Source organism: Vigna unguiculata, chromosome 6, assembly GCF_004118075.2.
Source record: "Vigna unguiculata cultivar IT97K-499-35 chromosome 6, ASM411807v1, whole genome shotgun sequence".
Lineage (NCBI taxonomy): Eukaryota > Viridiplantae > Streptophyta > Magnoliopsida > Fabales > Fabaceae > Vigna > Vigna unguiculata.
Window position 1 is genome coordinate 27,710,014 of NC_040284.1, and position 15,499 is coordinate 27,725,512.

At 31.2% G+C, this 15,499-nt stretch overlaps 4 protein-coding genes across 4 annotated transcripts; 1 reads left to right on the plus strand and 3 right to left on the minus strand.

Annotated features, from left to right (window-relative positions):
* Positions 1–120: 120 nt before the first annotated feature.
* LOC114187023 (probable stress-associated endoplasmic reticulum protein) lies at positions 121–1,931 on the minus strand. Its single transcript, XM_028075124.1, has 3 exons — positions 1,661–1,931; positions 736–877; positions 121–437 (listed from the first exon to the last, which is right to left on the minus strand). The coding sequence occupies exons 1-3, from the start codon at positions 1,661–1,663 to the stop codon at positions 391–393; spliced, it is 192 nt and encodes a 63-aa protein (XP_027930925.1). The 5' UTR covers positions 1,664–1,931; the 3' UTR covers positions 121–390.
* Positions 1,932–5,285: 3,354 nt separating this feature from the next.
* Positions 5,286–7,627, minus strand: LOC114187614 (CASP-like protein 2B1). Its single transcript, XM_028075910.1, has 4 exons — positions 7,003–7,627; positions 6,627–6,831; positions 6,359–6,491; positions 5,286–5,581 (listed from the first exon to the last, which is right to left on the minus strand). Exons 1-4 carry the CDS (start codon positions 7,388–7,390, stop codon positions 5,333–5,335), a joined length of 975 nt encoding a protein of 324 aa, XP_027931711.1. The 5' UTR covers positions 7,391–7,627; the 3' UTR covers positions 5,286–5,332.
* Positions 7,628–9,305: 1,678 nt separating this feature from the next.
* LOC114188588 lies at positions 9,306–9,794 on the plus strand. Its single transcript, XM_028077159.1, has one exon. The coding sequence runs from the start codon at positions 9,306–9,308 to the stop codon at positions 9,792–9,794; it is 489 nt and encodes a 162-aa protein (XP_027932960.1).
* A 1,390-nt stretch (positions 9,795–11,184) lies between these two features.
* On the minus strand, positions 11,185–11,586 carry LOC114188589. The gene has a single exon (XM_028077160.1). It carries the CDS (start codon positions 11,584–11,586, stop codon positions 11,185–11,187), a length of 402 nt encoding a protein of 133 aa, XP_027932961.1.
* Between the last annotated feature and the right edge of the window lie 3,913 nt (positions 11,587–15,499).

A 15,499-nucleotide genomic window follows, 5' to 3' on the forward strand; every position in this document is an offset into this window, starting at 1 on the left:
GTGTACTCAAACTTTGAGACCCATTTTATATTTTGATTTTCCCTTTCCAATTATAAATCCGTCATTTTGTTTTCAAAAAATCATACAAATAAATTATTCTAGATCGCAATGCAAAGCACGGAAATTAACTAGTCTAGTCTCAATTGCCTATGGCTTTGTGGCTTCGACCACTTGAGAATTGAGCATAGAACATTACAGTAAACATGTAAATAAACCACATAAAAATGAAACATTCCTCTATTAGCAAAGCTAAGTTCTAATTTCACTTTTTATCAACCAAAGCCGATGTAAAGTGAATTATTATGTTTGCTAGATACCTACTTGCTATACATATAACATTCGTTATATATATAACATATGTAACATTTGACAAACATTATTCCTCCAGCCTTAGAACATCCCACGACTTGAAGCTGTCCTAATGATCTGAAACAGAGCTGACAAACAAAACAACAATGAGTGATATCTTCACAAAAATAACTAAATATTTACAAAGAAATATCCTCCTAACATTATCCAATCTTAACTAAAATATGATCTGCAATGTCATTATCTTTAAGTAATTAAGTTTTACCTTTCAAAGTATATTGGCAAATCAAATAAATTCTTAACAAGAAAACTGTGCATGAGAAAACAATGCATAGTATAAAACAAAGGAATTAACTCATCACCCGCATGTGAGTATTGAAGAGTATAAAAGTGAAATGAAAATTTGAAAGAAGGGAAAGAACATACAAGATCCAACGACAACAAAGATGAAGAATCCAAGAAGAATTGGGCCCACAGGGTAGCCTTTCTTAGTGCTTTCTGATCCTTTTTTGCTAATATTCCGCTCAAACCTTGCAATTTTCCTGTCTGCTAGGCGCTTTGAAGTAGTCTGTGAAATCAAAACCCATAACATCAAATCAAAAGATCAAAATTTCAAAAACAGCCTTCTTTATTCTGACTTCTGTAACACCAATTCCCAAAAGGAAAAAAAAAAAAAAAAGGAAAGGAAAAGAAGGACAACATTTGTAGGGTTCAGTTACTCCAAATCCAAATTATATGATATTGCTCCTATTTATATATATATACTTATTTTAATTATTTTATCAATTGAAGTTTCATCGTTCGTATTTCTTTCTACGAATTTGACGACCAAAAGAGAGCAATGTCATTCACAAAATTAAAATCATGAACTTTGTTTGTGAATATCATCATATATATATATATATATATATATATATATATATATATATATATATAATTGAAAAAGAATGTTTTTTTGGCTATTGATTTGATTAAAGAAGCTTGACGACATTAGAGATTACGCTTTTTATGCTGGTCTCTAAGATTCTTTTCAAACGCCTATGCAATTCAAAGAAATTAAAATTAAAACTGATATACAAATTACAAAACTCCCAAAATCTACTTTTTCTTTTCCCTAATAACAATCAGATAAAGGAAAGATTTTCGAGATAGAGAAAAGAGTATGAGAGAAAATCACATAGAAAGGACTTTTCTACAATGAACTGGCCACAAAGGCAAATAAGTCAACGGGATTTCGATGACAGTCAACAAAATAAAAAAAATAACAGCAACAAATTAATCAGAAACAAAAGAGAAAACCAACCAAAATTACAGAATAAATTATGAAAAGAAGGAGGGAGAGAAACTTTACCATAATGACAGTAGTGAGGAGATGAGAGACCAACCCAACAACTACCAAGTTTTTTTGTAAAACTATGAAACACTGAAACCTGAACACTGTTTTTTGGTTCTTATAATGAAAAGGAGAGGGGTATTTGAGTGTGGTTTGTCACGTACGTATGAGTGTGTCAGCTCCTTAAGCTGACTCGTGGAGATTAACCAAACACACCCTCTTCTTCTGCTTTGGGAAGTTTAATTATATGTTTCTCAGTTTTGGTAAAAAAATATAGCAAATGCTTGATGAGGGACGCGTTGTGTTACTGACTCATTAAATGCTCTGTAATTACAGACGTTATAATGGGTAATTGATTTAAGAGTTTGTCTTGTCAACGGATACGTTGCAAACGGAATTAATTCTCAAATAAATTCATAATTTCTGAAATGATCACGAAATTAAGTTTAATGATTTATTCAATTCTAATATAGTTTATTATTAACCATGTTTTGATGGTACTTATCCGAATCTGACATGTATATTAGAATATTTTATTAATAAAATATTTAATTTCTAAAATTATAATTTTATTGTAATAATTTTAATATATGATTTTAATTTTAATTTATATAATAATAATTATATATTTATTATATATATATATATATATATATATATATATATATATATCACGTATCATATTACTTTTAAAATAAAAACGTATTAAATATATATTATATCATATAGACGTATTATTTACGTGTATCATAAATTATCACTATTATTGAAAAATATGGTAAGTGTACACTTATTACATTATCATTTTTTAAACCTGTTTTTATTAAGTTGAAAAAAAAAAACTAAAGCATTACATCTAAGATTAATATCATGAACCTTATCAAAATCAATATTTTAATAAATAATAACATTACATCATTATAATATATATTAAATTAAATATAATTTTAATTTCTAAATTTTAAAAATTTAAAAATCAAAATATATTAAAATTTTAAAAATAAAGGAATTTTAAATTTGCATCAAATTTAAAAAAATAAAAATATAGTTAACCATGTATATTAATCTTGGACTAATTTGATATGAATATCCCCAAATTGAGTTTGGTTGAAAAAATTTTTAGACTAAAATTATTATTTGAATGTCGGTTTAATATTAGGAAAAGCAAATTGAAAACCAGCTTGCTAGATTGGAATGAACTTTTTAAGTAAAGTTTTAAAATTGCTTAGGAAGGACAAGAATTGTAGTAGAAAAACATCCAATTAGTTAACTATAGTATAGCGTATTAAATGCGATAATAAATTAAATAAATATTTTTATTAATGTTATTTTGTGGCAAACTCTATTGTATATTAATTATGATGTAATATATACAAATTAAATACAGTTGAACGCAAATATTAAATGCAATTTAATCTTTATTCAGTTATATATTTTTATTAATTATAATAACCTCCATTCAATATCTACCGTTAATTAGTACTCAATAAAAATTTCATAAAATATATTACATCTAGGGAATATTACATTTGACCATACTGTATAATATCGAGACCATTTACCGAATATAAGTTTATATATTTGATTTGTATTTAAAAAAAAATATTACAAGAGATTAGAACCAGAAAAAAAAAATTCTTGTATTGTATTCCATTTCTTTATTCGCCTTTTTAAGAATAAATTTACTTCCAATTCTTTATTTCCCTTTTTAAAATCAATTTATTTAAGCAATAATTATTTTCGATAAATAACTATTTCATTAAAAAATTATTGGAAAATTTGAACAAACATACCTCTTATTATTACTAAAATATGGTATTTCTTATCAAGAAGTCAATTTTAATTGTGTAGCATCATATTAATAGTATTTACTTTACATTATCATTAATTAATATGACTTATATATTTTTATAATATTTACATCAACTTAGTTTTTCAAATTTAAATTCTCTCTTCATAAAATCATATTATATTTATATCATTTAAAAAATAAAACTAAAAATCAAAACTTCAAAAAAATATATATATATATATATATATATGCACTAATTTTATTTTTAACTAATTTCAACGTAACTAATTTATAAAACATATTCTGAGATAGAGCACCAAAATGTATATTAATAATTAACCTTTATTTTTAACTAATATTCAACATAACTATATATTTATCTATTATAAAGGTTCATCACAAAAATGCGTTTTATTACATTAATTTGGCACTGATCGAGTTTGATTAAATTTATTAGTTGGTTTAAAAAGTAAATTTGTGGCGCGTTTGTACGTCTGTAATGTAATTTTGCGTTTATTGACTCTTCATCATAAAAATAATACATAGACTATTTAACTTTTGTATATAAAACGCTCTTAATATTTTCAAACATCGTTAAATGCGAAGATAAATGGTTATCAGTACTGACAGCTTTTATTAGTATTTTATTATAAAACAATGACAGCTTCTATACTTGTTCAATAAAGCAACGCCAAAAAGGTCAGAGAGATTCGGGCACGCTCCATCAAAATCTCAAATCTGCTTTTTCTCACCACTTTCAAATTTTTAATGTCACCATATGTCAATAATAAAAAAGAAATTAGAAAAAATGTTATTATTGTTATATATATATATATATATATATATATATATATATATATATATATATATATATATATATATTGTATTATTGAGGGTGTATCAAATATTAAAGAGGTATTACACATTCAAAGTTAATCTTACAAAACACAAATGAATGGAACTAAAACATGAGTTTATATTAATATCTTCTCGAATTCACAATGCTACCTCTAGTTAAATACATCCAGAATTTGTCAATTTAAAAAACAAAAAAAAATGAAAGTATAAAACAAAAAATCCTGTTAGTTTACCATTACTACAATAAAAATATCATAAATGTCCAAAATACTCAAAATTTCAATAAACCGTTAAAATTTTTAAACAAGACGAAGAGACATTATCTAAATGAGAATGTCAATGAAAAATCTAAATAGTATATATATATAAAAGACAAAACGACTTGTTTTATGATGGAGTATCTTCCCACTTGTTATACTAAACTCGTGCATACAACTACAGTACCATATTGCATATTAATTTTATATGTAACGTGTTTAAAAACAAAAGGGAAAAAGAAATAAATGATGTCTCGTCTTATGTTTATCTTTTCTTTTCGGGTTAAATCTTTCACAACCATTTTCTCTTTTCCAATTTTTTCATAATTTTATTATAATTAATCCATTTTAAAATCTGATGGCATCTCATATTAGTTGAGCACTTAATGATCATTTAGATTCTATCAAAAATCTAACTCATGCATATTAATGTTTTCAAGTGTTCTTCCTCTTCTTGAAAAGTTGATGTCGATGTTCTGAGTAAGTTTATTTTGATCACATGTCTATTTATTTTTTAAATAATTTAAAGCTATACTACTTAACATAAATGATTTTAAAGTTAGGACTGAAGATTGAACATATGCAAAAGTGTCAAAGAACTTCAAAGTGTAGTGGCGTCAATTATTAACTTATCATTGCAATAGTAAGCATTCTCGTATAACTGTAATCATTATTCACCACCACTGTAATACACCACACACGAAGAACCTTACCTTGCAAGATGAAGAACAATTGGTTGAGTGGTAGGTATGGTATTAAGTTGAGTCAATGGTATGTTCCAACCTACCAATTTACATTTTTCAGTTTGTGATCACCATACAAACGGAAGAGACTGAAAGCAGAAAAACAAGACAGGACCACCATACTAAGGCTAACCACAAAAGCAGAAACTATCCCTTCTTCCACTTGGTTGCAGAATTTTCCATACATCTTGCACAACTCCATCCACTGCAGTTCTGCCTGGCCCACCTTTGCCAACATACCAGATTGCCCTGAAGCCGCCACTGCCGCCACTGTTACATATGCCATTACCTTCGTACATATCAAAGTTATGTCTTTAGTCTTATGATCACAGTGTGTAATACTTTTCTTAACTAACATGTTCTTCTTTAAGACCAGGATCCATTTCTAGATAATGGATCTATTAGAACCAATAAATGAATCTTTCTTTATGTAATGGTGTATTCAAATTTTAGGATAATAAGACCACATCTACCATTTCTCATTCCCATATTCCCATATGCTGTTAAAAATCCCAACAACCACCACTCACTTGGATACTCCCCAATCATGGAATTTTAGTATGTCTTAACATCAATCGGACACGGTTCCCTAAAAGGCCCCACCACAGTATCTTGCTTCACAAGACAAAGTTGAGATCTTTATGTTTTGCTGTCTAAATTTGACCCTTGTTGAGCTTTAGACAAATGTAGAGAGCAAAATTTACAGAGAAACATATGTAATGTTATCAAATGTCGCTCTCTACTGTGAACTGTGATGTTTTGCCCAATTACTGGTTCACAATTACACCATTGATTGATGTACTAGATAGAATAAAAGGGACTAATTGGATGCAAACTATCAGTAATTGTTCATACGAATTCCTTTGAAACCAGGAACAGTCACCTGAGCAAGACTTAAACTTTGGGTAGTGTTAGTTAAAGGAAAGCTATCAAATTTCCATAAGAAGCAGAACAATGAAATGCAATGGAAGTCCAATAACATGGTGAGGCATCTTGAGAATTTAGTTTTGGTCACATTTCAAAAGGAAAGCAAATACGCAGTGCTTTTCACTTGTATAAAATGTACCTGATCACCAGAAAAAATGGCCCACGCTAAGGGCTTGCTTAAGAGTGCTCTTCCTCTGACCATACAAATGATACAGTGCAGCCCTTGGACTAAGGAGAAGCCAGCAGCTAACCCATTTGCAACTACCAGGAATCTGCAAGGTTAACAACAACATAAATTAGAACATTACAACCTGCAACGTTTTGGCAATCAAAAGCAAGTTTTTAAAGTTCGATCACAATCGCAGTTTTGTAATCAAAAGATAAGATTGGGGAGTTCAAGAGCTTACACTAAAGCCTTCATGTCTGTAAATTTAGCTGTCTTCTGAATTGAGAAAAACTCTTTGACTTGGGAATCAGTTCCTACGAGAACAGCCGCAAGAACTCCCAAACCTAAGATCACACACCTCAGCACCAACTCAGTTATCTTGATCCTCCTTTCAAACACTTTGGCATTTGTGTCGTGGTTAACTGGGACAATCCCAGTACTAACACCTACACCCAAATAACTACTCATTTCTCCTCCAAAATCAACACTCGGAAACAAGAAACACAGTGCAATATAAAAGATTTCCTCAAATCAACCAAGAAAGAAAGTAGTGAGAACTATGGATGAACATCAACTCTAACTTTCTATTACTTAAATAGACAGTTTTTTTTTCCCACCTATAAAGTTGTGACTGTGGTGCGTAGCGGCAGAGCTGCACAGCGTGCCAAGTGGTAAAAACTTGGAGCTGCTAGGATAGACTAGAGAAAGTGTGTTAGGTAGACATAAAAGGCACTTCAATCCATACATACTTACATTGGCATTAAATGGGTCTGCTCTGACATATGGTTCTGCATTTAAAACTGATAAATGCAAAGAAAATTTTGATTTTGAGCACTCCTTTATTGTGTCTGGGAAGAAGTAACAGTTTCCCGTCCCCAGGAATGATCTGATCTGATCTGATATGATAATAGGTGAGGAGTGCTTAAATCCTGATAAATCCAAGATAGCGTGGTTCGAGTTATGACGCCCCATTTTCTTTTTTTGCCTACACCATACCAAAGGCATGGTAAAGGAAGATATGGTGCCTAGTTTTTACCATTTTTTTTCTGGGGTTTGGGGAAAGAATGAAGTCTAAACAGAAAAAAGTGGCCTTCCCTGTTGTAGACATCTTGCTTGATAAAGCATAATAACTGTTAGTTTCACTTGTTTGGCCTAGTGTAGAAATTTGGTTGCTGGAAAATTACTCAGTATAAAAGCTGGTGGAGGAATCAAGAGCTTTTATTATTTGGATCTTTTTATAGGTATATACAGGTACAAGACTATGCTCAGAAAATATGTATGTGATTAGTCTCATAAATGAAGAACTGAGTGTTCACACGTGACGTGAAAGGATAGCAAACCATGGGAGTATCAATTATCATGTACTTGCAATAAAAAAAGGCACATTGTTGCATTATCCTATGTTTTTTCCCCCTCCTCACCCAAGCAAGGATGCTTCTTCCCTGTTCACCCTTATCCATCCATCATCTTCCATCATCTTCCATCTTTGCAAACAGTACATCTTTTGTGATAAACTGGTAATTGAGGCAGGAAGACACAAGGAATGATCCCTTGTTAGATAAAAGGGTTGTTTCACACTTGACTCAACATTTTGGCTGTTTTTGTTTCAGCATAACTACTATCACGTTTGTTTCTGTGTATGTAAGAGGGTTTCATGGCATAGGAATGCGCTGTTTATGTATTTTCCTTATTTCTGTATTTTCTCTCCTTGCATCTATAAGAACATTTAAATGAAAAATCAACTCAACATATGTATGATTTGCAGTTTTATCAAGATGAATACACTCCTTTCTTTTTACATTTTTTATTTATATATTATCACTACATATACTTTTTTTTCTTTATATATTTTGGGGGACTAGGGACTAGTGAAGTGAGATGTAAATACCTAATTAAACAATAATTTACATGTATTAATGATAATTATTATACTAATAATATAAATGATAATAATTATCTTCATAAGAATAATTTTTATAATTAGTAATAATAATAATTTCTATGAAAGGAACATTGGATCATTTCAAAAAATTTCTTTTATTAAAATATTTTTTATCATTTACATCAATTAAATGCTTTACAAATTTTTACCAACTTTTTTTTATTTCTCTAAATTTGTAGTATGTTTCCTTTAATCTAAATAACTTTACCTTTATTTTTTTTTCAAATTCACTTAAATCCATTTTCTCCCAAAAACTAAAATAAAAGAAAAACAAACTTAATCTTTCTGCAATTATTCCATATTTTCCGGGGGCCACGCTCATACTGACCCATTCAACACTCCAAACATGTCCCAAAATTACCCTGTAGATAAATTGGAAATTCTAGTTCAAGACATTTTTTTCTTAAATTAGTTGTGGAGAGCTAAAAATACATTTCGAAAACAAATTTTGGAAGACAAAAAGAAAAAGAATTAAAGAGAACAAAGGGGAGGTGAGAGTAAAATGGGCCAATTGTTTTTGTCAGCAAAACTGGGTGGCCCAGGTCCATGTCCTACGGTCAGATGAAAACAAACTGCATCCCACGGGCTAAGTTAATTTTTACTTACGAATTAATTTAACTTCAAGCACTCACATAAGAACACTCTATCACTCCACAGACTATAAAGAAAGTTGAGTGTTGCCACATCATTTTCCTTTTGTTTACTAAATTGAAAGCATTGACCAAGGAGAACAGTAGTGGTCAGATGAATTTGAACAGTGTGGATAGCAGCACACTGTAGTAGCCTAACTTTGGAAAGCCTATGGTTTCCAAGAAAGTGGTTCCTCATGTACAACCTACTCTGCATTACGTTTCTGTTCAAGAATATTGTGATGAGATCCTCATGCTTTTCACCCTCAACACTTCCTCACTCTCTTCTTATTTATTCACACACCTCTCTACCTTCTTCCATAACTCTTCTTTTCTCTTCTCTCCCCCAATGGCCCTGCTAAGTTCTTGTTTCTTTATCATTCTTTTCCTTCTCGGTTTTGCAGAATCACAGCCTTTCACACACCCCTTTAACCACACGGACTTACAAGCAGCAATACGTGACATGCGAGCAAAATCTTATTACGGATTCGCAATGCTTTTGCAGATGCTCACTGGAAAAACAGCACAACCAAATGGGGATTTCACTTTCTTGATGCCAGATGATAAAAAACTATCTTTTTCATCTATTTCTGCTGATGAAGTGGGCGAGTTCTTGCTAAAACATGCCATACCAATGCCTCTGTACTTCAGCGACTTATCTCATTTCCCAACCGGTACCCTTGTTCCCTCGGGGAATACCTCCCAAATGATTAGGATCCATAACCGTGGCAAAGGGGATTTCTTTCTTAATAATGCAAAAATTGTTTCTGCCAATGTCTGCTTGAAATCTGCGATCAAATGCCATGGAGTTGATGCAATAATTGACTATTATAATTGAAAATACATTACGTAATTAATCAAGACAGACGTATATTAGCATGCTTCAGGTGCAAACAACCTTGGATATCATGAGAACGGATTTCGTTTGTCCTCATACATGCTCCAAACTCTATCCGACAGAAATAAAACCATCACTACGTTTCAAGTTGTTTGTTTTCACTTATTTAGACATCTTCTGTATTCATTCTTTAATCTATTAAAATTTTTCAAGCATTTATACAGGAAAAAAACTAACTATTTTCTATAAAATCTTGAAAACTGAAACTAATAGGAGAGTTTTGTGATTAAAAATAAAAGCAGAAAACATTTTCTCAGACAAAATTGTCCTTTGCATTTTCACCTTTTATTTAATGGAATCTCTTGAGGAGGGTTGAGGTGATGAAAGAACATACAGCAAATTTACATTGGCTTATTTTAAGAGGAGATAATTCATTCAATCAAATTAAAAAAAATTGATTTCCAAGATAAAATGGCATTGAGATCAATGTGTGCGCCTCATTTTGTAGCAGTAAAAAGAGGATTCATGATGTTTTGCAGTAAAAGGTGCAGCATATAACCCCACTAGTGTGCATTGAATCGATGCACCTCATCCTATATATATACACATACACTACAATTACTATAATATTAAAGTGGTAATATATTAGCAAGTGAGGTGCATGGACTTTGTGAGGTTATCTCGCATCCGAACATACAGAAAAAAACAATTTGGATTCATTGAACTTTGAAGTCATCTTCATCGTTGTATTTTTTGTAAATCTTGTTGCATGAAAACCGTTTACTTGTTCAGAGGGATTTGTTTCTTCATTTTTTTAATACTTTATTTTATACTTTTGCTTAACCGTAGTACTATCTTCTCCTATTCCGTCATTGTTATCTGAGAAACCTCATTATCTATAAGAATTTCTTATACGGGCCATGTCAAAATCGCAGTACGGCGCATCACCGTTATATTACAGATATATCACTGACCATAATTGCATGTTCCTTTTTCAAGGAAAAAATGAAGTTGATTACTAAGCAGACTGATAACAAGCTTCAAAGATTGATGCTAAACTAGAAATCAAAGGATGAAAAATAAAACCAACCAATTAAGAAAATTAAGCAAAAAAGATTGGTCGTTGATATTGAGTGAGTGACCAAAATATCCGAAAAACCCTCATGCATGGTCATGCGATTAATTTGGAGCCTTATGATTGAATCTTTTGGTAGTAGTAGCTAGCAATTAACACAGGTAGCAATATCAAATAGCTAAGCTGATGATTAGATGATGATAATACAGTGGTGCCAATTAAGCCACTAGAGAGGCCATTGAGTCACATCAGAATGAGTAGATTTTACACATTATCCATCTGAAGCAACATCGTTAGAGAATAACCGAGACTGTTTCACAGGTGAAGAGAAGTGTCAACACCAGAATCAGCGGCAGAGTCACAATCGTAGACGTTCTTCCAGGAAACCTGAAGGGACTGTGAGTGTGTTGAGACCGGGGTGCGAGCACCTGCATAGTGGTCTTGCTTGGCCTGAGAAGTTGGCCAAAGGGAGAGAGAAACATGGGGTGGTGAGGTGGATGGCATGATGAATTCAGGGTGAGAGAGAATTGAGGAAGTGTTGGAATTGTGATAAGTGAGAGTGGAGTTGGAAGTGAATTGTTTAGGTTCATTGAGCATCTTCTGGAGCTCCCTCTCCTCCCTCATTTCTTTTACTCTCTGCAATTGTCTGAACCTCTCTTGTAGAAGGGCAATGGAAGAGTGAAAGGAAGAGGGGTCATGGTGGCTTTCCCTTCCCATTATGATGATGATGAGGTGGTGTTGCAGGTAGAGGTATATATATATAGGGTGATGGCATGGTTAAGAAGTTGGAGTGGAGAATAAAAATATGGGAGTGTTTTTACTTTTAGTGTAAGGAGATAAAATTGTAAATGGTTAAGAAAAGGGAATGAGAATCGGCAGATAAGGTGCAAAGTCCAAAAAGAAGATGTTGATTGGGCAATCTAAGCGAGTTTTTAGGGTGTGTATGTGGGGGAAGGAGGCACAAGCATATCTTTCCTTTTTTTCGGTACGAAGAGGCAAAAGCATACTAAAGCAGAAGAGAACAAAGAGAAGAAAACAAGGGAATGTCGGAAGTAGCACATGGAAGGGTATGTTTGGAGGAATAATAAGTGGAGTGATGCCCTGCCAACATGTCCCAAAAGGCCTCTTGAGCTTTGGGGATGGTGGAGTCTTTTTGGTAGGCTTTGTTTGGATATCATCACATTATTTAACTTCCTCTTTTCCTTTTCTTTTAGACTCTAATCTAATGCGCTCCTAACTTGTTGCTTTTGTTGGGAGAAGCAAGAAGACAAGGGTTATAGAAGGAGGAATAATCTTGGGAGGTCATCATGCTTTGATTGAACAATTATGTATGACAAGGACAAACATACCAACATTCTTCTCTCTCTCTTCATCTCTATGCAACTCCTTTGTCCCCAAGTGTTTGGATGTGAATGGCATGCAGCAATGAAAGCTGCAGATGCCACTAATGCTTCGATTGGATGCTTCTTTTATGCGGCAGAAGCGCCCCCTCCTCTCCTCTATTATTTTCTTTGCATCCTTTCCACTTTTAAACCATAAAACACGATTAATTAAACCACACTCACACACGGACAAGGCGTGCATTATAAATCCTATTATATTCATTCTCATTGGCCACTTACTTAAGTATAATTAGCAACATACAACCATAAGAAGTTGCTCATGCAAAAAAGGTTAAGCAACTACATTTCACACATCCAATTATCTCAAACAGTTACTGCTATAACTTCTGCTTCGCTATGTCCAATAAAGAAAAAGGTATTTGGAGCTGAGTTTGAATGGACGTACCATACCAGCCTCATCAAACAAAATAGAAAAGTAATATCTCAAATCAACAGAAATTCTTAATCACCACATTTGACCCCATTCTTGGGGATGCCTACAATATGCTGGGCTTCTATCCATTAACACCACACTGCTCATTCTCAAACCTCAGATCTAAAACTGCTATCAAATCACCCTTAACAAAAACACTCACATTTTTAACAGTTACTTAATTCGGAAAACAACGCAAACAAGTAACAATAAATAGAAACTGTGCTAGCTGTACTCATACAAACATTCTTCTTCTATACGCAAGTGGGATCTCCAGACCTTATATCAATAGCACAGTTTGATTGATAGGTATGCATTACTGAAAGTAATAGTTATCGTTAACTTTGATTGATGCATTTTACTGTGTTTGATTATTTCCTTTTGAGTGTGACCTAATGTCTAAGTTGATAGTGATTCACACACAGCTTAGGAAGAGAAAATAGCAGAAAGATATTTTATTTTAGCCAAACTTATAGATGTTGACTTTAAGCCAGATGGATAAATATGGACTAAAATAGTAAAGAAAACTGATAAGATTTAGTATTTTTAATAAAAATGAAATTATTAATTTTTATTTGTAAGATAAATAAATGCGCCACATAAAAATTCAAATTTATGATATAGGAACAAATTGTTGGAATAAGCTTATTTAGGTTTTTCCTAAAAAGGTTGATATTTGGAGCATAAAATTTGAATTATAATTTACTTTAATTAAATTCTTATGCTGTCAAAGTTATAATTGTTTCAAAAAATATAATTTATAGGTCTAAGTTATGTTTAAATTTTATTTCACACCTCTAAATAAGGTTATGAAGAGGATGTTTGAATTAAAACAAAATCCACAATAATTGGAGGCAATAGGATGGTGGTAGTGATAAGAATTAATATTGATGATAGAAACCACAACCACATAATATGGTAGTGGTTACAATAATGTATAATAATAATAAAGGAACTAGTGAAGGTAATTGATAAATGATACACATGGATAGTAAAAAAGAGTTTCATAGTAGAAACTTTCTGTAATTTAAAAGATAAAATTTAAGAATTCACATATACTAATCCTATTTATAGAATTTAACGAAATTTTAGCTCCTCAGAATTATAGTTTCAATCATAAAATAACCTAAAAATAGCATGCGAAGGTTTTATATATCAATAATGTTCTCAAAGTATCTTACGTTTTAGGAAAATATGAGTTAGTTTTATTCTGCTTGAGGAACATGACTAAAACAATCAAAATTGATTTGATTTGGTTTGGAAAAGAAAATACAACAAAGCTCAAACAAAACCAATTCAATGAAGAAAAATGTTTGTTGTCATCAAGCACCAACTTTATACACACTTTTAAAATCCTATTTAAAAATTTAAGATAAAAATACAAAAAATAAAATAATTCTTGAATTTAAAATATCATTTTGAACATATTTGTTTGGAAACTACATACAAATTCTTAAATAATGATTAATTTTAATGACTAAAAATAATTAATCATAGTAACCAATTTAAATATCAATTTATAAATTAAAAATCAGTATTAATTAAATAGTTTTTATTATAAATAAAAATTATAATTAATTTTTAAATTGGTAACTAAAATAATTTTTATTATGAATTAATATCTAAATTGGTTACTAACATTTATTATCATGATAGTATGTCTACTTTATGTACAAATATAAAAAATATTTATAAATATAGTTTTTTTTAAATAGATATTTATATAATTAAAATGATTTAAGATATTAGAACATTATATCATTTTAGTGCTTGTGTATGATGAATATTTTTGTTTTACATTTGCTCTTAGAATAATTTTATTCATATGTATGGTTTTCTAACTTATACTTATTTTTTCTTAAGAAAGAGTAAATTAATAAGTTATAGCCTAGGTTTTTAAAAACAAAAGTATGAAGTTTGCTAACTTACACTGACCTTTTTTTAGAAAGGATAAGTTAACGAACTTTTAAAGCGCACCTATACTTTAAATTGTTATCTTACTCTCTCTAAAAGAACAAGTGGGTGTATAAGCCAATAATATATATTAAGTACGTGTTTTTTTTAACATATATGTAATTTTAGGGTTTAATTAATTCAATATCATTTTTAACATAGTAATTATAATAAAATCAACGAATTTATTTATGATACCGTTAAGAATGAGGTTGATGATAAAATGAAGGTGAATCTAGAGAAGAGAAATACAAAAGCATAAGACTCTATGAGGCTTTGTTGTTTATTTTTCTTTTTTGAAAAGGGAAATCTGGTTAGCATCGTGGTTACATAGCTTTCACTTTCATGTTCTCTCACCAACTTTTGGCGTCGTTTTCAGTTTCTCTGTTTGAATTACTATATTTTATACTCACTTGAACTTCACCGTTAACTGTGATTCATTGTTTGAGCAGAAGAAGGTGGTGGCATCGAGTAATGTTCGAGAGTTATTATTATTATTATTATGAGGCTATAATAAATATAATCGATGGTGATGGTGGTTGTGTGTGGTGAGTTATTGGGGTGTTTTTGCCATTGCACCATAAAGTTCCAACCAGGTGTCGGACAGAAACATCAGTTGTGTTTGTGAGTGCATGACTCAACTGTCGTGTGGTCCTTCCTCTCAAATTTCTTCAATTCCTTCTTCTGCCTCACCACAACGAAGCTGGACCAAAACCCACGTTCCTCATTGCCAGTTAACGTGCTCACTGACTCAATTTGCAATCATTTCTCTTCTGTCTCCTAGCAAACACCCTTCTTTTGCTCAACTTTTCAATTCGATTCAATGCCCCAATTCCAATCCTAAATAACACTGCATCTGGGG